This window comes from Dermochelys coriacea, chromosome 1 (genome assembly GCF_009764565.3).
Source record: "Dermochelys coriacea isolate rDerCor1 chromosome 1, rDerCor1.pri.v4, whole genome shotgun sequence".
NCBI lineage: Eukaryota > Metazoa > Chordata > Testudines > Dermochelyidae > Dermochelys > Dermochelys coriacea.
Window position 1 is genome coordinate 9,827,461 of NC_050068.2, and position 24,552 is coordinate 9,852,012.

The 24,552-nt window shown below is 46.7% G+C and overlaps 1 protein-coding gene across 1 annotated transcript in view; it reads right to left on the bottom strand.

The window, feature by feature from the left end:
- The window catches only part of CHRDL2 (chordin like 2), a 59,877-nt gene extending 37,548 nt beyond the window's left edge, over positions 1–22,329 (bottom strand). The window contains exon 1 of the mRNA XM_038374989.2: positions 22,115–22,329. Within this exon, the coding sequence (XP_038230917.1) occupies positions 22,115–22,196 (82 nt within the window). The 5' untranslated portion in view covers positions 22,197–22,329. The remainder of the gene's footprint in view (positions 1–22,114) is intronic.
- Between the last annotated feature and the right edge of the window lie 2,223 nt (positions 22,330–24,552).

The window sequence follows — 24,552 nt, forward strand, 5'->3', positions numbered from 1 at the left end:
CCAATAGTTCCTTTTCGGTGCCCCTCTCTGCTCCATCACCATACCCCACTCACAGTGGTTGTCCTTGGTCAATGAGGATTCAGGGTTCAGAGGTACATTTGTGTGAGTTCAACTCCCGCCAGGGAAGAAGGCACCTTGCTTACTCCACTATCTTAGCACTTGCTCTGGCTGACCGCCTGTCAGCTGAAGTTCCTCTCCACTAGCTGCCCCGCCAGCCACTTGTTCCACTCCCACCGGCCGCTTGTTAACCACTACGGTCAGCTGCTCCTGCCTGCTGCTGGTGCCAGCTGATTGTCAGTTACCTTCTGCTGCCACCTGCCTCTCTGCTGTGACCTCTGCAGGTCAGTCTCTTAGTGGTTGTCAGCTCCTAGTAATTTTCAGCTTTTAGCCAGCTGGGCAAAATGCTGTCCCACCGCAAGTGATTTCAGCTCTCATTGAGCACTTAAAATAACAAAAGCTCCTAATGGAGCCTATTTAGCTTTGTCTTTGAACACTGGAGGAATAAGAAACTGGTTAAACCAGACTTAGGGAGATTCCACACCTCCTGGCTGGGACACCTGTCCCCACCCCTCCTACTTTCACAGGGGTCTGGCCCTGGTTTAACAAGGTCCGTTCAGCACAGGGTGACCCCCCTCATTTGGGCTAGGTTAAGCACAGTTCTGCTCCACTTTACTGATACAGTAAAGACAACAACATTGATAACAGCATTTCACTACCCCTGCATTCAGTAATAAAGTGATTTGTAATCCAACACCAGCCAAAGTCGATCACTTTGAGCAACACCACTCTATCTACTGGATATCTTGGCACAGTAGGTGTGTTCATGTAAATACAGTTTACTCCTGAAGTCTCTCCCCACTCCCAGCTAGCTGGCAGGGGAGAACTCATTCAGACCCTGGTTACAGATACAACACTAATGTCTTACAATAACCAAAGTTAAGAGTGTTCTTGAGGTTAGGCATTGGAGTAGGACATAGGTGGGCCCACATGGGCCCAGTTCTGCCAAAGATTTTCTGAGTGACCTTTGCTGAGTCACGTATAAGCATCTGCGCTTCAGTTTCCTGTCCGTAGGGCCAGCAATTCTGTCTTGTGTATTTAGATTGTAAAATGATTCTCAAGTACAGGGGGGAATCATCAGCAGTTCTCTCATACCAGGTTTGCAGCCTGTCTACACTGCTAGAGCATGGCTTAGAATCTCATCTACTTTTTTCCACCCAGGGTTTCTTCTTAGATTTCAATACAGGAAATAGAGCACAGGAACATACACTTTTGTGCCAGTGTCTGAAATGCCCACTTTCATACACCCTGAAATAATAATATTCACAGCAGGACTGGCCAAAATGTGCTGACAGAAAATTGGGTTTTTGACAAAAAAATTTGGGGTTGAACGTGTCTGTTTTCTGGAAACTTTCCTTTTTAAAAAAAAATGAAAATCAAAAATGTTCCAGTTTTGGGCCAAACATTTTCAGTTTTGGGCAATTTCTGGCTGTAAATTTAAGCCAAACCCCCTGAAAAATCAAACATTTTTTGCCGGAGAATTGCTAAAAACCAAAACATTTTCAGTTTTTTGACCAAAAGTTGAAATTGTCCTCATGAAAAAAGCATTGTCAACCAGCATTAAAATCACAGGTCTTATATATTGCAGAAACCTAAAAGCTAGGGCCCAGATCCTGCTTCCGTTGAAGACTATGGCAAAACTCTTATTGACTTGAATGGGAATTTTCCCAAAGACAGGACATATTGGTTGGATAATAGTATGTATGAATGACTGAAAATTGACTGTTGCATATGGCCAAGAGAAAATGTGATTCAGTCTCTGTTACCATATAGTATAGTAAAAGATATTACACATGTGTGTGTATGTGTTGTTTGATATGATCACTTAATCTGAGCCAGACTGATCTCAGTTACACCTGTGTAAATCTGGAATTTCTCCACCAGAACCAGTGCAGGTGCTCCGGATTCACATTGGCGTAACTGAGATCAGAATCTGGCTAGAAGCATGCCCACTTCAATGCATGCCAACAGGCAGCCGGCAGTCCTAGAGACTGAGTGGCTTATGCTCTGTCATCAATAAGTACACACTTGTCACTGTATGTTATTAGCTGTTTAAAGTGCTTAAGCACCCTAAATATTTCAGGTGATTAAAAAGGTTATGTCATCAGGAGGATTTAAGGTGGCTCAGGTGATGATGTTGCCATAAGGCAGCTGAAATTCTTATGCCACCTTAAGGATTTACAGTGCTTTAAAATCTTACCCCAGTCTGGGGCCGTCCCATGGTTCCAGGCGGTACTGACTGATATCTTCACTTTCAAAGGCACAGTGCCCAACCCCCATTGACTGTCAGTGGGAGCCGGGTGCCTTTGAGCACTTGGGGTGAAATCCTAGCCCACTGAAGTCAATGGCATTGACTTCGCCAGGATCTCACCCTTATGCTGCAGCAGGGACCTTTGGACGATAGAAATGGCTCAGCTCTGGTCCCAAAGCCCAGCTGCTCAGAAGCTAGCGTCCCTTTTTGTGAACAGAGGTGAGCTGCCTGGCTGCTTCTTCTTCTAAAACGACCTAGCGCCTGTTCCGCCATGAGGTGCCCTATCGTCTGCTGGAAGCTCTCTCCTCTGCAGTGCACGACACACATGTTGATGTAACACCCCAATCGCTCCTCTATCCTCCCTGTGGAACAAACACCGTGCGGTCCAGGGAGCTGAGCCAGGGTAGCTGCCTGTACATGAAGGGATGTGTCACATCTTGTAGGCACATTCCCCTACCAGCTGAAAGCAAGATGAGCTCAAATCTTGCCATTTCAGCATAAAGTGTTTAATAATTTCCCTGCTTGGGCATCCCCCTCAAGACCAGTATCTAGACAAAGGTACCTGCCCGGAAGCTGCTGCCATAGGCGCTGACTCAGTGGGTGCTCCGGGGCTGGAGCACCCATGGGGAAAAATTGGTGGGTGCTCTGTACCCACCGGTAGCTCCCTGCCCCCCCGCCCCAGCTCACCTCCGCCTCCTCTCCTGAGCACACCGCGTCCCTGCTTCTCCTCCCAGCGCTTGCCCCCACGAAACAGCTGCAACAAGCTGTGGGAGGGAGGGGGAGGAGCAGAAATGTGGTGCGCTCAGGGGAGGAGGTGGGGAAGAGGCGGGGCTGTGATGGGGATTTGGGGAAGGAGTCCAATGGGGCAGGGAGGGGTCAGAGTTGGGGTGGGGACTTTGGGAAAGGGGTTGGGATGGGGGTGGGGCAGGGGTGGAGCCAGGGCAGGGCCAGGAGGGCATGAGCACCCACCGGTGCCAGGAAAAGTTGTCACCTATGGCTGCTGCAGTAACAGATGAGCAGGAAGATTGAAAACAACAGGTTTGATTAGTCTGGAGAAGAGAAGCCTGAGGGGGAACATGATAACAGTTTCAAAGTACATAAAGGTTGTTACAAGGAGGAGGGAGAGAGATGTTCTCAACCTCTGAGGATAGGACAAGAAGCAATTGGCTTAAATTGCAGCAAGGGAGGTTTAGGTTGAATATTAGGAAAAACTTCCGAACTGTCAGGGTAGTTAAGCACTGGAATAAATTGCCTAGGGAGGTTGTGGAATCTCCATCATTGGAGATTTTTAAGAACAGGTTAGACAAAACACCTGTCAGGGATGGTGTAGATCTGGTTCTCAACCAGGGGTACGCAGACCTCTGGGGATATGGAGAGATCTTCCAGGAGATATATCCACTCATCTAGATATTTGCCTAGTTTTACAACAGGCTACATAAAAAGCACTAGCAAAGTCAGTACAAACTAAAATTTCATACCACTTGTTTATGCTGCTCTATATACTATACACTGAAATATAAGTACAATATTTATATTCCAATTGATTTATTTTATAATTATATGGTAAAAATGAGGAAAATAGGCAATTTTTCAGAAATACTGTGCTGTAACACTTTGTATTTTTATGTCTGATTTTGTAGGTTTTAAGTGAGGTGAAACTTGGGGGTATGCACAACAAATCAGAATCCTGAAAGTGGTACAGTAGTCTGGAAAGGTTGAGAGCCACTGGTGTAGTTCAGAGGTGCCCAAACTTTTCCTGTTGACCCCTCCACACCAGTAATGGAATATGTCTGGGCCCTCCCCCTCCCCCCTGCCCCATTACTGCATAGTTGGCCTCAGCATGGGAGCATAAGCTGAAGGCGGAGCTTGGGGCAGAACTGGGGAGCGGGAGGGAGCTGGAGCAAGAGGCAGAGCTGACCTGGGGGTGGAGAGGGAATGGGAGCAGAGCTGGGCTGTGAGCGGAGTAGGGAACAGAGTGGGACTGAGTGGTGCTGGCTCAGGCCCCACTACACGCCGCCCCAAACATTCCCTTCATGCCCCCCTGGGGGGCATGCCCCACCATTTGAGGACCACTGGTCTAGATGATACTTAATCCTGACATGAGTGCAGGGCGCTGGATTAGATGACTTCTCAGGTCCCTTCCAGTCCTATGATCTATAAGTCTATGAATTTCACTTGGCAGTGGAAGGCTAGGTAATATGGTGGAGAGGCTGCTGGTCTGGTACTTGGAAGGACTTGGTTCTAGTGCCAGCTCTACCCATGACCTTGGCCAACTCACTTTACCTCTGTTTCTCTTTCTAACCCTTTGTCTGGTGGTCTATTTGGAGCATAAGCTCTTCAGGCCAGGACTGTCTCTCATCATATGTTTGGCAACTGCATCATAATGACAGGTTTCAGAGTAGCAGCCGTGTTGGTCTGTATTCGCAAAAGAAAAGGAGTACTTGTGGCACCTTAGAGACTAACAAATTTATTAGAGCATAAGCTTTCGTGAGCTACAGCATCCGATGAAGTGAGCATAAAGCTTATGCTCTAATAAATTTGTTAGTCTCTAAGGTGCCACAAGTACTCCTTTTCTTTTTGCATCATAATGGGGGCTCCAGACACTTCTGTGATACGTAATAACAACCAGTAGTAAAGCGGTAGAAATCCCTTCTGACTGAATCCTGCTGTTCTAGATATAGCATTTGGCATCTAGGTACTGATGGGTAAAAGTGTAGGATGGGCAAAAGTGGATGACATCTATCCGTTGCACTGAACCTTAAAATAGAAGCAGACACTGAGCCACAGTTGCCCTTGATTCCTTGAACTGAACAGGGCCATGGAGATACCTGGTCTATGCAGTACTGTAATTACACAGGCAGGAGTAGAACCAAACAGAGTTGCAATTCGGTGTGGTGAAAGAGGGTTACACTGCACTTGTAGCTCCATTTTAAAACCCCCACTTCTGTCTCTATTTCCGTCTGAATGCATCTCCGCAGGAGCCATAGTGGATTTTAGAGCTTCCTGAGGAATTAAACCACCTCTGTGTTAAGACCACCTTTTGTTAGTCCCTTAAGAGACTGCACAAAAACAGGCTTACGTTCCATGTTTAATGTGATACAATGGCTGCATTGTCAATTACAGCAGAAAATTCCATTACAAACAGAATGGCATTCAGTATGATGTAGACGTTTGCATTGCATTCTGGGTGGATCCATGGGGGTCTCCATTCTCTCCAAGTCTGTGGTCGTTCAGTTCCCAAACCACTCACGTAACTCATGCCAAACCAGCCAAATCAACAAACTCATCTTTCCACCCCGATGGTTCGAAGCGACGAGGTCTTAGAGCAAATGACCAACGGCACAAGGACTCTGTTTATCTACGCAACTTCAGGAAACTAGTAAAAAATAATAATTTTCAAAAGGGTGAATAATGACTTCATTTTTCCCTGCTTGCAGCATCTTAATGAATTATGCCGAAGATGAAGAAATATAGTTACCTTAATATGACATAGCTTTGCTAAGCTAGCAGGCTCCCCATGCCAGTTGGCTGGATGGTTTAAATGTTTAATCACTCGTCTTTCACAAGTGGAACTCTGGTTTGAATCCAGCCCTAGAAAGCAAGCCTGATTAATGTCTGCAAAGGTCCTGCCATTAAAATTACAAAGAACTGGTAGTTTCAGGCACCCATAGGACACTTGTCCGCATCTCAGCAGCACTCCAGTGCATAGTTGGCACCAAGCGCATAGTTGTTTGGTTAAAGGTGATCCAGAGATGTAATGAAGGAGGAGGCTTAGAAGCTTCAGGGTTCAGATCATTTTTTCCCATGCCAGTATAATAATTTCATTTCATAGGTCAAATGTTGGACATCTTCCCAATTTGCTCTGAGTGAAAAGCCATTTGGGGCTGTAAATTGCCACTTGGGCTCCAGTCTCCTTATTATTGCCGTCTTCAGCAATAACACGCTCACAAAAGTCATGTTGTTTTATAAAAAGAGGATTTTCACGGGTGAAGACTTTCAGATATTAAGTACCAAATGAAAAACCATACCCTGGCTTCCCATTCCAATGGCTTTCACTGGTTTTCCTTACGGCGGCCCACCATGTCCCCCTCTGAAGGAGGAGAAAACAGGACAGCCTTCACCCCTTAATCTGCACAAGTGAGAGCACCTCCATGGGTCTCCCTCTGATGATCTGTGGAGCTGCAGAGGTTTGGAGGTGGCACTTCAGGGTCTGGAGCTGGAGAGCAATGGTTAGAGGGGCAAGCTCACTTTTGCAGATGAGGAGTCTCCCCTCTATGCTCACAGCCCAGCTGGGAAAGAGGGTAGAATGGTAAGGTCCTGGGAGCTAAAGCCAATAGGACTGCTGCAGCAAGGGGAACAAGAATAATACTTAGCAATTATCCTCCACAGATCTCAAAGCACTTTGCAAAGAAGCGTTGTTAGTCCCATTTACAGATGAGAAAACTGAGATTCAGAAGAGTTAATGACTTTGCCCAAGCTCACATACTGAGCTCTCATGATCCGGTCAGAGACCCATCAGTTGGTACACCAGGGTCCACATTGTTCTGTGTGGATTTCTCAGCAGATTCACTGGTGTAACTGGCACAAAATCCTCCCTCCTCACCAGCAAGGAGAACCTATGTCTTTACGTGATACCTGCTACCTTACTGCATTTGGGGTGCTCGTTTTATGCTCCGCGGGAGGGTAGCATGTGGCCCAAGGGATGCTAATTCCCAGTGTGGCTAATGTTTAACAAGGTCTTACTCCAGCATCCTCCTGCAAGAAAGGCCCAATGCCAAATCTGTCCAGATCGGTGTCCATTTGCTGATACCAGAGGGCAGGATTATGATAGCAGGGCAGGATTCAGCAGAAAGAGAGCTTGAGCTGGGAGGATGACAACTCTTCATGAAAAACAAATAGTTTGGGCCAGATTCTCATCCCCGTGCTCATGTCAGGTAGTACTATGGATAGCCACAGAGCAGCCACATTGTGTGAAGGAGCATTTTATTCCTACTTGTGCCAGTGTAAACAACTCCACAAGGTTTAAAGCAATGGCCGTTCAAGCCCCTTCGTCTTTGCAGGCAGTGATAACAGCAACACTGACTGTCCTCCTTCCATTTTCATCAGCTTTACTGGATATTGTTCAGTGGAGTTATTCCAGATTTACACCAGTGTAAGAGACAGCAGAATCAGGCCCTTAGCACTTACAGATCACCTTACGAGCAACAGGTCCCTTCCCTACCGCTGCTCCCATTGGCTCCAATGGACGTGCCTTGCATAGACTAGCAAGACTCAGCCAGTGATTCCCCATCAAGCCCCTCAGACCATCAGAAATGAGATTTGTAATCTTAAAGAATCATAGAATTGCAGGGCCTAGAAGGGACCTCAAGAGCTCTTCGAATCCAGTCCCCTGCACTCATGGCAGGACTAAGTATTATCTAGTCCAGTGGTTCTCAAACTGTGGGTCGGGACCCCAAAGTGGGTCGTGACCCCATTTTAATGGGGTCACCAGGGCTGACTTGGACTTGCTGGGGCCCAGGGCCAAAGCCCATCACCTGAGGCTGAAGCCTGAGAGTTTCAACCCTGCATGTTGGGATTCAGGTACAGGCCCCCCTCCTGGGCTCGTGTAATAATATTTATTGTCAGAAGGGGGTCGCAGTGCAATGAAGTTTGAGAACCCCTGATCTAGACCATCCCTGACGGGTGTTTGTCTAACCTGTTTTTAAAAATCTCCAAGAATCTCCAATCTTCCACTTGTCTTACAAGCCCTGGGCATTTTGGGCATGGAGGGGGGTTTGTTCACTGTTGGATCCTGAGGGGAGGTGGTGGTAGCTATTTATTTACTATGGATGGACGCGGTTCTGCTATTCGTGCCATGGGGCAATGATTCCAGGTGGTTCACTTTACCTATTGTCCGAATGCCAGTAGAGGGTGTGCCCCTGATAGTTAGAATACATTCTTCGGTCCATGTTGAAAGGATAATGTAATAAATAAGCAATGTCACAGCCTGCAAGGCAGATGAGTACTGGCAGCCCTCCTGACTGCTGGGGAGACCAGAGGCAGGAGGAAGCCAAGGCACCTGTGGAAGCCAATACAGAAAGGGGCTACGTCTGCTCCAGGTAATGCACTCAAGGAGCTGAGAGCTTCAAGAAGAGCTGTAGTGGTCAGGTTACCTCCCAGAGCCCCACACGAGGCTTCCTTGTTGCAGACGATAGAAATGTAACAAAAGAATTAAGGTGGCACTCGCACCTGTTCCCCATCATAGAGGCCTGGACTCGATGATCCAGGAGGCCACTTCCAGTCCTATGTCCTTCAACCATCTTCTTAATCAGATCATGTGTTTTTTTGAGAATGATCCTTTGGGGCCGTGTAAAGGCCTGTACCATCCCTGCATGCCCCTGCATGCCACCTTGATTTACCCAGATTGGGCAGCAATGGGTTCACTTTAACAGCCTGTGGAAAAGAGAAGCCACCACACACTAACAAAACGGCATGGCCCCTTTTAATGGGGGTTCAGGACAGGAGCAATCACAATATACAGTTCATGAGGGCTTCACCTAAGGGCCCTGGTTCAGAGCTCCCACACTAAACATCCACCAAAAAAGTCTCTGAGTTGGATCAGGCTGATCTCCGGGAGCCTGAGAGAGAACCCACCACCCACTTCTACTCCCCTCTCTCTCTCGCTCAGCTGCCTCTTTAAATAGCCCAGCCCTAGGGCAGGGTGTGGCCTCCTTCGTTCCACGTCAGGCTGTCATGGTGGTAAGCTCCAGCCTGTCCCTAAAGGGGCAGTGCACTCCTTCACCAGCCCATTGATGATCCCAGTGAAGTCAATGGCAGTTTTGTCATTGATTTCTCTGGGAGCAGGTTAGAGCTCCTTGTGCTGGGAACAGCACATAGAAGTTGGCCCTTTTTAACCATCCTGTGGTAGCTTGTGAGATGAGTGTCTGACTCCATCAAAGGCCTTTGGCGCTCTCTCAAGATAGAATTCCATCTGCTACAAAACGGAGCAAGTTCTTCATCAAAACACAGTGGTCACTGACTGCATCCTGAATGGCAAGCCTGGGGAGAGCATTGCTTTCTGATTCTGACCAATGCACTGTGCTGGATGGAAACCTCTTTCAGACCTTGAGAACTGCCACCAATGTGATCCCACGTATCCCCATGTTTTAGACATCTACATACATACAGGCCATCCCAGATCTCAGCCATGCCCATGCTTGTCCCTGTGCCCTTCAATGAATAATAATTAACCATAGGGGAAAAACAAAGACAGCATAACCACTGCTATTTCAGACCCAGGCTTCCTGGATAGATCTCTGATTAGAAATCAGTTCTGGAGTTAGACTGTAGGCAATGGCTAACCAAAGTCATTTAGACATTGTTGCTGCTTTCTAGGGGAGTGACATAAATATAAAGGGAAGGGTAAACACCTTTCAAACCCTCCTGGCCAGAGGAAAAGCCCTTTCACCTGTAAAGTGTTAAGAAGCTAGATTAACCTCGCTGGCACCTGACCAAAATGACCAATGAGGAGACAAGATACTTTCAAAGCTGGAGGGGGGGAGAAACAAAGGGTCTGGGTCTGTCTGTGTGATGCTTTTGCCGGGTACAGAACAGGAATGGAGTCTTAGAACTTAGTAAGTAATCTAGCTAGATATGTGTTAAATTATGATTTCTTTAAATGGCTGAGAAAATAAGCTGTGCTGAATAGAATGGATATTCCTGTCTTTGTGTCTTTTGTAACTTAAGGTTTGCCTAGAGGGATTCTCTATGTTTTGAATCTAATTACCCTGTAAGGTATTTACCATCATGATTTTACAGAGGTGATTCTTTTTACCTTTTCTTCTATTAAAATTCTTCTTGTAAGAAATTGAATGCTTTTTTCACTATTCTTAAGATCCAAGGGTTTGGGTCTGTGGTCACCTATGCAAATTTGTGAGGATTTTTATCAAACCTTCCCCAGGAAGGGGGGTGCAAGGTTTTGGTGAGGATTTTGGGGGGAAAGAAGTTTCCAAACTACTCTTTCCCAATAATAAACCCGGTTAGATGTTTGGTGGCAGCAGCGAAAGTCCAAGGGCAAAAGGAAAAATAGTTTGTACCTTGGGGACATTTTAACCTAAACTGGTAAAAGTAAGCTTAGAAGGTTTTCATGCAAGTCCCCACATCTGTACCCTAGAGTTCAGAGTGGGGAAGGAACCTTGACAGGGAGGAAGGTTGATCTTGTGGTTCAAGCCCAGCCCTACAAGTTAAGAGCCCTGGGTTCTAATTCCAGTTCTACCAGAGGCTTTCTGCGTGACCTCACGTGAATCACAGCCTCGGTCCCCCATCGCTAAATTAGGGGAGTTACAAATCCTAATTCCTTAGCGTTGGTAAAGTGGTTTTGATCTTCAAATAGAAGGCACTAGAGAACTGCAGAGTAAACAATGGCCTCCCTAGACCCAGATAAAGCTGTCAGGAAAGTACCTCTACATATTCAGTGCTGACTAGCCCCTGCAAGGTACATAACAATAGCCTATGAGGTCTGAAACAGAAATATCAAAAGAGGGGAAGCACTCTCTGCTTTTTCCCATGTCCATGACGGACAATACAGCAAGCAGAAATCAGCACTTGACATTGAAGACGATCCTGTACTATGTGAATGTTCAGATCAACGTGCCTGGTCAATACTTGCTGTTCTAGCCCATTCAGGGTGCATCTACACAGCAAGCGGCTGTGAGTTTCAGAGCTTGGGTCAACAGACTTAGGCTACAGTGTTAAAAATAGTTGTGTGGACATTTGGGCTGGGGCTGGAGATCAGACTCTAAAGCCCACGCCTCTCCCTAGGCTTCAGAGCCTAAACATCTACAGCTGGTTTTAGCACCATAGAACAAATCTGTCCACCCAGGCTCTGAGACTCACTCGCTGAGTGGGTGCTTCTGTCAGCATAGCTAATGTCATTCAGGGAGATGGTGTTATGACACCAGTTGAACTATTGCTGTTGGCATACATTGTATCTACACCCGGTGAATCTGTCTCTAGAGCTATAACCATAAAGCTGGATCCGCAGAGCCCATGTAGCGTAATCACTGCCTGTGTTTGGAAAAACTGCCTAATTCAGTAAGGGATGTTCTCGGTGACAAACCATTCAAATGCAGGGGTGGAAAAGAGTCCCTAAGCTTAATCTGTTCGTCAGTCACAAATATGATGCTCATATTTCTAATAAGGAAAGAATCTGATTTGCTTTTTTCCTCTCTGATTAGTGCAGACCTGGGTTCTACGTGCTTTCTTAGGTTGCTGGAGGTCATACGTTCATCAGATCTACAGCTGATACAATTTGGCATGATTCATTGACTTCACCAGAGCTGAAGATCTGGCACTCAGTATTGCCTCTCTTTCAGGGGCAACAATCTCTTGATCTAAGCTGAATCTACAAAGCAAATAATCCTCTTCATTTCATCCCCTAAATCATCATCTGCAGTTGAATTTGAACCTTGCTTTCGCCTGTGAAATATGAGCAGATCCCAAAAAGCTCAATGTTGCTGACCGAGCTGTGGTGGGCAGGCCTAGTGGTGGAAGTGAGAGTTCGGCCTCCCAGTTAGTGTTCAGGAAACAAGCCGAGGGTCAGTACCAGAGCAACAGGAGCCAAATGCCAGAGCTGGGGGTTAAACCAGTCAAAAGGCAGAGGTGGACCCAGGGATCACTACTGGTGTGACAGAAGCCAAATAACAGAAGCAGAGGGTCAAGTAGAGCCATAAGCCAGAGGCAGAGACAGGGATCAAAGCTAGCAGTCTGAGGCTGGAGGGGAGCAGGGGCTGGAGGGACTGGAACAAGGGCAATCACAGGTAAAGGCATGGTACACATCAAGCAGCCACTGATCTGGTATGGATGCCTGGCTTATAAACAGGGCTGCTAAACCAGCAGCCAGTCAGAGACTGGGCCGTTCTGTCAATTCCAAGGCAGTGCAGCTAGCAGGGGAGTTAGTGGGAGCAGGTCAGCAGCTGGTCCTGGCTGGTCTGGTCCTTGACACTAGGTAAATCTGGGTTGCAGAAGTCTTGATCACAGCTCTCAGCAGTTTATCCCCACCAGATCTCTGAAGGTTTGGAGGTTTGTGTAATGTTACCAATGACTTGAGATGGAGACATGGGAGAAACTCATAGTTAAGTTTTGCTGACCCATATCTCAGCTTTAGTAAAGCTTTTGATACTATCTCACATGACTGTTTTATAAACAAACTAGGGAAATATAGCCTAGATGAACCTACTATAAGATGAGTGCATAACTGGTTGAAAAGCATTCCCACAGAGTAGTTATCAACGGTTCAGAGTCAAGCTGGAAGGGCATATTGAGTGGGGTTCTGCAGGTATTGCTCCTGGGCCAAGTTCTATTCAGTATCTTCATAAATGATTTGGATAATGGCATAGGGAGTACACTTATAAAGTTTGCGGATGATACCAAGATAGGAGGCGTTGCAAGCATTTTAAAGGATAGGATTATAATTCAAAATGAACTGGACAAACGGTCTGAAATAAAAGGATGAAATTCAGTAAGGAAAAATCCAAAGTACTACACTTAGGAAGGAACAATCAATTGCACAAATACAAAATGGGAAACAACTGCCTAGGAAGGAGCACTGCAGAGAAGGATCCGGGGATGATAGTGGATCACAAACTGAATATGAGTCAACAATATAACACTGTTGCAAAAAAAAGTGAACAACGTTCTGGGATGTATTAGCAGGAGTGTTGTAAGCAAGGCACAAGAAGCAATTCTTTAATTCTACTCAGCACTGATAAGGCCTCAATTGGAGTATTGTGCTCAGTTCTGGGCACCACATTTCAGGAAAGATGAGGCTAAATCGGAGAAAGTCCAGAGAAGAAGAACAAAAATGATTAAAGGTCTAGAAAACATGACGTACGAGGAAAGACTGAATAATTGGGTTTGTTTAGGCTGGAGAAGAGAGACTGAGATGGCACATGATAACAGTCTTCAAGTAGGTAAAAGATTGTTATAAAGAGGAGGGAGATAAATTGTTCTCCTTAACCACTGAGGACAGGATAAGAAGCAATGGGCTTAAATTGCAGCAAGGGAGATTTAGGTTAGGCAATAGAAAAGTCTTCCTAACTGTCAGGGTGGTTAAACACCAGAACAAATTACCTCGGGAGGTTGTGGAATCTCCATCACTGGATGTTTTTAAGAACAGGTTAGACAAACGCCTGTCAAGGAGGGTCTAGATAATACTTAGTTTTGCCTCAGTACAGGGGACTGAATTGGATGACCTATCTAGGTCCCTTCCAGTCCTACATTTCTGTGAGTCAGACCCTAAACATTTTGTAGTGTCAGGATCCACCTAATGCTGGGGCAGCAATCCAACAATCCTACATAATGGACCAGATCTTCAGCTTGTGTAAATGGCATAGCTCCATTGATTTCAACAGATCTTCATCAGTTTACTTCAGTTCAGGCAATGTCCCAAAGCATGTACAATGCAGTGCATCCATTTCCAATGCCGCTTCTGTGTCCAGCGAGTTCTGGACTGGGCCAGCCAAATGAAAGAGACTGTCTAAGAATGTGCATTTATTGGTCAGCTTGTCTGTCACTGTAGTAAGTGTTGAGTTGACAGTGGCATGGCTGGACTGAAAGTCCTTAGACACAGCCAGGTGGTTAGGGGAGAGGCCTGTTGGGCAGGTTCCCAAGCCCACATGCCAGGTTATTAACAAAAAAAGTGTGCGTAGCTGTTATTGAAACATAATGTTATGGCTATAAAAAGAGTCAGCCTACTCAGGGTGAGCTGTGTTTTCATTTTACTTCTGTCTGGGCATATTAAATGATCAAGGATAAAATTTACTAAAGGTCCACGTCACCCACACATACACGCACAACCCCTTGACTCTGGTTCCTCCAAACACGAGCAAGGGGATTGGCTGGGACACATGAAATTCTATATTACACTCCCAGCCCCTCCAGTATCAGATTGTGAAGAAGTCTCATGCTCACTCGCAGGTAAGTGGGCCTGAGTCTCCTCTCACTCTGGGGTCACGCTGGTGTGCTCCTGTGGGGTTACTCCAGTGTGAGGGAGAGGATAACTGGGCTCATTAAACCCATCTTCCAGACAAGGGGCACCAAAAGCAGACTTTTTTCTTGCTCTTGCAAAGGGATTAAACCTATCAGAATACAAGGGAGCTCCTGACTTGGGAGGGGGAGCCCTTCTTAGCCAACAGGCCCGTAAATTCTACATGGAGATCAGCTCTTCCCTCTTCCATTCATGTGGCTGAAAATGTTTCATTGGGCAGCTGTTCCCCCCCCCCCTCACCCATGTCCAAAACATCCCACGGGATTATCCAACTTCCACCCCCAACTTCTCAAATAGAATGTAGTATAATCTCTTACATGTTTCTTGTCCCTGTTCATCCTGAAATGCTTTACAATCTATTGTAGCTACAAGGTTCATTTTCCCTATCACATGCAGCCACTTCTGGGGAGAATCACAGCACCCTTTAAACTATGGGCAGCTACCCCACACTAATGTGTAGCTGAGGGACTGAAGAAAAATACTGTATTCAATGGAAAAGAGATGGGGAATTTTAGGTAAGCAGGCTATTAGAATTTAGCTGGGGTTCATACTCTTGTGAAAAGTGCTATGGAATCTCTAAGGACCATAAAATTAATGTTTCATCTGAAATCAGCGGAGTTCAGTGGCGATAAACTGGGGCAAACCCAGAGTAACTGTGAACCGGATCCTGCTCCCGTTAACATCAATGGACACATTTCAACTGACTGCACTGGATTGGGCCTTATATTCATGTATATTTCAATATTTACAAAGAATCCATCCTCCTCTGGGCCTTTTCAGGCTTTTGTGTCAATCCTTGTTATGCCCATAGATTGTAGATTCATGCCAGACCCCTCTTCACTTTTCAGATTAGGGTACAACTGAGCAGGGGTTTAGTTGCCATAGGCTTTGATCAGGGTCATGCCCCTCTCCAGCTAACCTTCTGCGTGTGTGTTAATCAGCATCAGTGTTTCAAGCACAGTTGAAAATAAAAAGTAAAAAACGATGTCTGGTACAGAAAGTCCAGGAGCTGATCTGACAGCCCTGTGTTTAAGGAGGGCTTCGAAGGAAGAGTATAGAAAAAGCTGTGAAGGGGACTTGTTAAAACAGGCTGGGTTCTTGTCCTGTTGCATCTTAGCCACTCTTGTATCAGTGCTGACTTCTACATGTGCACTAAGTCCTGGTGCTAAACAGCACCATTGGGCTTCTAGGGGGTTGTAGCTACTGCACATACATGAAAATAATTTTCCTTTGCACCTGTACACAGCACGTCTCATTTGAGGATCTCAAAGCACGTTAATGAGGCCTCATGACCTGCTCCCCACCAGACATGGATGCATTGGTGTAAAGTGAAATCTTCTTAACTGGAGCACTCCTTGGATAGCCCCATTAAAGGGTCATTCCCAGCTGATGGTCAAACCCGGTATCCAAGGCAGTCACTGGGAGTTTTGTTGTTGACTTTAATGGAAGCTGGATCAGGCCTAATGGAAAGGGGTCTAAAAAAAACATGTCAAGATGACTTCAAGGCTCACTGGTCAAATAATTGTTCCTGGATTCTCCAGTGACACTGATGTTTCCTTCGACATTAGCAAAGTATATGCGACCACAGTCACATTCTTGTTGAGTTCATGGCCTTAGTGATATCCCAGAGCAGTGGGTTCCACAGGTTAATTGTGCATTGTGTCAAACAGTATATCCTTTTAACAGATTTCAGTGTATTGACTTTTAATTTCACTGGGTGCCTCCTTGTTTTTGTGGATTGAGGAAGGATAAATCCGTGTTCCTCATTGACCTCCGCTAGACCAGACATCAGGAGCAGCGGAAGCACCCTAAAAGGGGGGAGGCACAGGCACCCGAAAAGGGGGGAGGCACAGGCACCCGAACCGTGGCCCCGCCCCCCTGTGCCATGCCTCCAGGCCCCACCCCCACACCACCCCTTCCCCCCAAGCACCTGCCCTTCCGTTACCCATTCCCCAAGACCCTGCCCTTGCACTGCCCATTTTCCCCAAGCCCCCGCCCTCACACCACCCCTTCATGCAAGACCCCACCCCGCACTACCTCTTCCTCCCAAGACCCTGTCCCCCACTCACTCCTCACCACCCCCTCCCCCTGTCACTCACCCTTACGGCTGGTAAAAAGTGACGGAGCCATGGCCCCTGGCTCCCCCTGTTCTGGTGCCCCCTGCCAGTATTAGTAGCATTTAGAAGCCCCAGCAGAGTTCCAGGCCCTGCTGTGCTAGGCGCGCTGTACAAACACACCATAACAGACAGTCCCTGTCCTGCAGACCTTACAATGTAACTAGACAAGACAAAGGGAAACAGAGGGGAACTAACTTACTCAGGGTCACCCTGCAGGTCTGTGACAGAGTCGACACTACAACCTGCTAACTCCCAATCTAGCACCTTGTCACTGGACTACTCTGCCTCTCTGATTTAATATACCTCTTTCACATCAGCTTTTATTTATCTCCTTAGTATTCTGAACTGCCCTAAACATTATTACCTCTCCCCCGGGGGGAATCTTTCCATGTCTTTTATTGCTTTTCACTGGAACATATCTAGGTGCTACATGTTCCATTAAAGACTTGAGCCAGCACAGATTAACATTCTTGTGCCAGGCAATAGTTAAGTACAGTGGTGTGAGCAATACTTCGATGACAATGCGCGTGGACATGTGATCTTGTCAGTTCTGGTAGCTTGGCCTGGATCTGTACCAACCAGAAGATGACTAAAGAAACCCAGAGCACTGCAGGAAGCAATGCTAGAGTTTCATTAGTTGGTCTGTTCCTCCTTGAGTCAACACTGAAGCAATATCCTGGCAGGGTGTTAGGGGGCACTGTGTTTCTGGGGAGGTGTCACCCTTCAAAGGAGGACTAAAACTGTGGTCATGACCACATGAGGTCATTATAAAACTTGTGGCACTTTCTGTAACAACATGGATACAAATCCTGGTGGCCTGCACTAACTTCATAGAAACACAGAATATCAGGGTTGGAAGAGACCTCAGGAGGTCATCTAGTCCAACCCCCTGCTCAAAGCAGGACCAATCCCCAACTAAAACTTCACTGCAGGTAACTGCATTCTGCTCAGCTGCTGGTCCTCATTTCTAATGAATAAGTTACTCCGCACCTCTTGCCTTAAACGGCTGTGCACTGTTTGTGATGTATTGATAAATAATTACCATGCTTGAACCCCGTTTCAGTAATCTGAGTGCTCACCATCTGGAATGCCTTCTGTCAACCTGCAGTGTCTATCATGGGGCTTTGGTTGGCTTAATTAGTCTCTCGGGATTTTTCACACCCTGAGCCACATAGCTAGGTCAACCTACATTTGAGGTTCTGACTGATTTATGACCTCAGAGGCAGGCTACCCTGAGTAGGTCCCCCTCTGAAATCCTAGCTACATCTGCAGGGCAGCCAGCCCCTCCTACCTCTGCAGTGACACCCTGTGGTGCAATAGGAAATTGCACCCACTTGGCCTGAGTCCCAGGCCAGCACCCTAATGCCTGGCCCATCCCTCCCCTTCTGTACACATCCCCAGGCTATTTGTGCAAACTCTGAGGGGTCTCATTTCCCACTACAAACCTCCATTCCAGTCAATCTAATATTTCCCGGTTTGGAGAAATCTACAAATCCCAGCGCGAGGAGCCACAGCCGTGCTCCCTCTGATTGAGCACGCGCACTAAAAACAGGTCTCTGCATGACCGGGTTCCATCGGGATCTTTGTAGAGTCATTAGCTAATAACCATATGTATTTGACTGATTTTGTTATTGTTGGGTTTGTGCTAGCGTGGAGTTTACATTATATAAGGGGGTGCAATGCTTTGGGCTGGGCTCTTAAGTCATCACGATAACAGCCAGACCCGCCACCCTTACACTGAGTAATACCTCACTTTTCATGCCATCCCATTGTTCTAGATCATCCCAGCTAGATCCATGCACTGATCCTCCTTCCTTCACGGGGAATCGATCTAGCTAAAGGTGCTTATATAGCCCCCAACACTGCAGTATTTGAGCCCGTCTCAATCTTCAGTGTATTTATCCTCCCACCAGCACCGCTGTGAGGCAGGGCAGTGTTGTTCTCCACATTGTACAGATGAGGAACTGAGAGGCTAAGTGACACAATCTGTGGCAGGTAAGGGACTTGATGCCTGGTCACCTGGATCCCAGACTAGTGCCTTAACCACTGGACCATCCCTCATCTCAGAAGAAGTGCTCTGTCCACATTCCAACCCCACGGATCTACACTCTGAAGTTAATAAACTGCCAGGTTTGCTCTGGATCCCACTGCAGATCCTTGAGAGCTGCTGCAGCCAGAAGGATAATCACTGGTAGCAAAGCTCCAGTAGTGCCGAATTGGTGGGGTGGGGGTCAGGAGGGGACAACGCTGCTGTAGAGGTACAAGGCTTCATGCAGATCCCAGGGGCAGCTTTTCCGCAGGGGAGCAAATCTCTACTACCCCATGGGATGATGATTCAGGGAAATCTCAGCTAGGACATTCCCATGTAGGCTTCCTCCCAAGTAATCCCCTCCGACAGCTTTTCCCCCGGGAGGGAACAATCTAAGCCACCGATTTCACTTGGATAAGGGTGGCAGAATCTGGACCTACACGAGTGAATCCATAGCACACATATTCACAGTAAGGTTTGGTACATACAATGTGTCTATAGACTCAGACTAAAACCTAACAGCCTGTGCTGCCATTGAATCACTTTTGAAGCCCTTGGCTAGAACAACATCTAACCCTTTGGAACTTGCTCGCTGCCTGACAGCTGAAAGAAGACAAGTTAACAGGTGCAGGAGCTGGAGTAGTTGCTGTCTAGCTGTGTATAAGAGAGACCTCTTCTGGTCGAAGAGGGGAGAGTTATGTCTACAGTCAGCCCTGCTTTCTTTTAGCTCACCAGCTAAAGGCTCCTACTTCTACCTTTTAAGATCCCCAGCTAGCATCGCCCCTCCATCTTCCCAGCCCGTTAAATCATTGCTACCTGGGACAGCCCTCAGCTTTGTTAGCATTTATCTCAGAGATGTAGTTTTGAATTGCCATGTGCCTTGCAAAATCAGCTGTAAAGCATGTGTGAAGTGGCTCAGCTGATTTGAGCAACATTACTCACATAACTCAGATCAGGATTAAGCCCTAACACTTTTATGTGCTGGGGAATAGGAAGAAGAAGAAGAAGCAGATGAAGCCATAAACTTTGGCCACAAAACTCTATTGTTTCAATATGATAAACTGCATTACCAGTAGTTTACCAGTTTCCAAATCGCATGTTGGGATGATATTGCATCTGGTGAGTAAAAATCAGTGAATGAAATAATCTCCTGACTCCCTAGCCAGAAACATCCCCTACCAGCAATATAGCCTGTCTCACTGAAACTCAGAGGTAAAGTGAGGAGCTGCTGGGGTTGGAGTATAGGGCTTTCCCATGTCAGTGGACCAGATGCCAAAGAAGGAACTCCTGCATCATGGCCAGCAGAGAGATGTCCATGCTTATGTCCCACTGCAAAACAACCTCCCTGATGGGTTTATGAAGGCACAAAATAGGCTTGCTGTAGAGCATGAGCAGAGAGGAAAGGTGAAGACAGCAGACTAGAAAAAGAAGCCACCCATGCCCTTGTTCTTAAATCAGGTTGTTAGTAGTAAAGGACAGCCAGGCAATTGACCAGGCTGAGATATATACTTCCAGTCAGAACTATTGCTCTGAAAAACTATCTTCCTTGGGTGAGTTGGTGGGAACGGGAAGTTCTGCAAGGTAAGTAACAGAATCGTATATGACAGGTTTCAGAGTAGCAGCCGTATTAGTCTGTATTCACAAAAAGAAAGGAGGACATGTGGCACCTTAGAGATTAACAAATTTATTTGAGCATAAGCTTTCGTGAGCTACAGCTCACTTCATCGGATGCATTCAGTGGAAAAAACTATATGTGCCTGATACCATCGTTTCTAAAGGATATTCGCCAGTCAGTGGAAATCTGCAGCTCCTACCTGCCACTGAGAAGCAAGAACAAGGTAGGGATTGCCAGACTGGATCAATTCCGAGTTCTAGCTAGACCAGATCCTGTCTCTGACAATGGCCAGCACCTGATGCGTCAGAGGAAGGTGCAAGAAACCACACAGTGGGCAGATGTGGGAGAACCTGCCTCCCATGAAAATCTCATCCTAATCCCTAATAGGTAGGGAGGGAATGGGGCTTCAAATCCCTTCCCAAGCTCTTTGGTTAGTATCAACTATCACAATACTAGGAATTCGCAAAAAGAAAAGGAGTACTTGTGGCACCTTAGAGACTAACAAGTTAGTCTCTAAGGTGCCACAAGTACTCCTTTTCTTTTTGCGAATACAGACTAACACGGCTGCTACTCTGAATACTAGGAATTGGTTCCGTTAGTGATACTTTTGCCTTCTGATTAGCTCTGTCAGAAAGTGGAATGATTCTCAGTTATCTGGGCTTGCCTTGGAAAAATTTTCTTACAGCCCTGTATCTGCCATGAGACGAAGACCCAGGCATGGAGGATATTCAGCATAAACAGTGAGGGCGAGCATGAGGCTATTGCTAGGGGAGATATCGGAAACGCTTGCAGGTGGACCAGAAGCATGTGGGTTCTGAAAACAAGACCGTCTAGAAAAGGAGCATCCGTAGCTCACTGCACTTAAAGAGAGCCTGCACTGTACTCACTTCGGACGGGAGGGAGAGAGAAGAAATTATAAACAAAAGCTTTACTGGTAACAACTCCCTTAGAAGCTAGGCAGAAGAGCATGCATCCACACTAGTTTTCAATGCAAATACTTCTATCTGTTTATTAACAAACCTTTCCACTTTGTTAGCACTTCTGTTATTATCACTGATGCCTGCGTGCAAAGCACTTTATGACAAGTATGAAGCCAATACTCTAAAGACAGGATCTCTAAGCATTTTAGAGACTGTAATGACTTATATCTCAAACACTGAATACCACAGTGTTATTGGCCCCATTTTACATATGGGAAAACAGAGGGGTTAAGAGACTTGCCCAAGGCCACATACAGCAAGCCTGTGGCAGTGCTGGGAATAGAGGTCAGATCTCCTGCATTCTAGGAATGCAATCTAATCAGAAGAGCATCTTTTTTTCTCTGTAGCTGTAAGTACAAGCCTCCCAGCGTCAATCCATTGGAACACCGAGCTCTGAGTTCCTTACTACAGACTTGCCACAAGCAGGGCTGCTATGGCATTGCTCGTTTCTCTTTGGAACACCACTGGTGCAAAAGCAGATTGCTCAAAAATCATAACTCCCCGCACCTGAAAGTCTCTTCTGGGGCAAGAGGTTCATTGACATGTTACTGACTCTGCATTCTGTCACCAGAGTATGGATGTCTGGTTAGTACGATCCGGAGCATCAATCAGTAGCTTGCGCTCTTTAAGGCAAAGCTTTCTCTAGCAACTGAGCTGTTCACAACCTTGTGACTCAGGTTCTGATCTCAGCTACACCAGTGGAAAGCAGCAATAGAGCCAGTGAAGAGAATTTACACAGGTGGGACCCAGATTAGAATCTGACCCTATGTTTTCATACCTGGTACCCACTGCTGTCAGCATAAGGGAGACCACATGCTAGCAATACATGCATCTCTGCACTTATTCCTGCCAAATGCAGCCTTTCCTAATTATCATTAATTATCCATTATGATCATTCCTTCCAGACACAGAATCTCTTGAGGAAAAATTCCCCAGCAGACAACTGCACAGTCCTGATCCCCATCATTCAATTCCTTCCCTCCCATACTTCTCATCCTTAATCATTCCTTTATATTATTTTTTAATCGCTCTTTACTTACGAGCTCTGGCTTCAATCTCAGAGGCAATAAAAAGCAGCAAAAATCCCAGGAAAAAGGAAAGCTCTCTGATTTCAGGAATCATTCTTCCTTTCAAGGGGAGGAGGCGGGGGGAAAACCAAAACCCCAAACACTTTCTTTGCAGAGCGCTTAAAAAGGACTCAGTATCCAAAAAGCTACTTAAGAGCAGCAGCAAGCGGCCACAGAGTCAGCATATGAGACACATGCACGACACAGCTAATTCCTTCTTTACACAGAGCTCCCGCCAGCAGTTTGTTTTAGTCTCATCAAAGGCGCCTCCTTTGGGGGAAAGCGAGGAACTCTGTTAGTTGTTATTTAAAAAAAAAAAAAACAGCACTTTTTATTTTTTTTATTCCCCCCCCCTTTTTTTTTAAGTTTTGTAAAATTCCTCTGCTTCTTGGCTGCACTAGGGGAGGGGCTTCAGTGAGGAGGATTTGGAAAGAGTGGAAATATTAACCCCTCCCTGTCTGCAGCCTTCCCAGGAATATTCTCTCCACCCCCCCCAACCCCGTCATGGTGAATAACATTCCTTGGATTTTTCCCCCACCCTGCAGTTTTCTCCCTTCCCCCCAAATACCTTATCCCTTCTATGGAAAAAAAAAAACATACTGAGGGTTTCTTACAACACATCAAAGACTGTATCGTCAGTTTCACGCCTGATATGTCCCCAGTCGGGGAAACATATCCTGCTCCCAGGGTATGTCTTCACTGCACTTTACCCAAGTCCAGGCAGCCAGGTGAGCCAACCCTGGGTGTGAATGTCCACCCTGCTAAGCCAAGCTCAGGTCATATCCATGCAGCTGCGTCCACGCTGGTGCTGCATTAACCTGGGTCAGGTGCTAGGATTTCTGAGGCATAGCCCATGGTTCTTAGTGCTGCATAGAGCTGTGCCGTGTATTGTGGGGGGAGAACTTGTCTGTCTTTCCCAGGCCGTTGTGCTAGTGTTCTTAGCCTGCCAACACAGCAAACTAAAGTACTTGTGGCTCAAAGATTCAAAGCCAGAAGGGACCATTAACACTATCTAGTCTGATGTTCAAAGCCAGACAGGACCATTCTGGCTATCTAGTCTATCACAGGCCACAGTTTTACCCACTGGTTCCTGTATCGAGCCCAAAGATTCTGGTTGAGCTAGAGCATATTGTTATGATGGAGGCTGGGCAATTACAATAAGCGCTGACTTCCCCTCTGCCTGGTGGGTGCTCGACCCGCCCTGCCCCAGGCCCCGCCCCACACCCCCCTCGCCCCACCCCCATTCCACCCTTCCCCAAAGTCCCCGCCGCACCCTGCCTTTTCTCATCCCAGCCCCACCCCTTCCTGCCCGCATTCCACCCCCTTCCCTGAAGTCCCCACCCCTGCCCTGCCTCTTCTCCACCTCCCCTAAGCATGTCACATCCCTGCTCCTCCCACCCTCTCCAGGAGAGTCCTAAGCACTGCCAAACAGCTGTTAGGCGGTGGGGGGCGGGAAGCACTAGGAGGAGCAGGGATGCAGCATGCTTGGGGGGGAAGGAGGCAAGGAGAGGGGAGCTTGGCTGCTGGTGGGTGCGGAGCACCTGCTAATTTTTTCCAGTGGGTGCTCCAGCCCTGGAGCACCCACGGTGTCGGCACCTATGGCAATCACACCACCACCTTGTTGGAACCGCTGAGCAGGATAGCTGCCTTCCATTCACGCTAAATGAGGGAGCAATTAAATGCCTGTTTGTTTAGTGATAGCTGAAACAATGCAAAACCACTGCCCACGGACTAGACCACATGTAAACCAGGGCAATGGTTGAGCCATACAGTCCAAGTGTTTTCCTGGGAGTCTGTTAACAAATGATGGAATGGAGGTTTGATTTAATTACAACTGTGTGATTGTGCATGTGAGAGAGAAGCAGCAGAAATCCAAGGGGACAGCCAGAACAAGCATAGGAAATGGGATCTAAGAAAAAGCCTAGAGAGAGAGAGAACTTTTTGGGTGGAGTACTGGCTGAAAGGGGCTTGGAGCTGAGAGCAAAGATACTGTCTCCTGCTGTTTGACTCCTACTGTGTTCAGGGGAACAAGACTTTGTACGTTCTTTGTAAATATTCAGGATATCATCAAAGAAATACCTGACTCCATCATCAGTTTCTCCACTTCACTGAAATAACCTGCAAGACTCCTAATATTGGCTAAACACTCAGGTCAAAAGAGATAATATCTTTTAGAAAGACATGCAGTCATGCTTTGAACACTTCAGGTGATGGAAGTGATTGTATGAAAATACACCATATCTCTAGGTAAGTTGTTCCAATGGTTAATTACCTTTGCTTAAAATAATGCTCCTTATTTCTAGTCTGAATTTGTCTAGCTTCAGCTTATAGAATCATAGAATATCAGGGTTGGAAGGGACCTCAGGAGGTCATCTAGTCCAGTGGTTCTCAAACCAGGGCCTCCGCTTGTT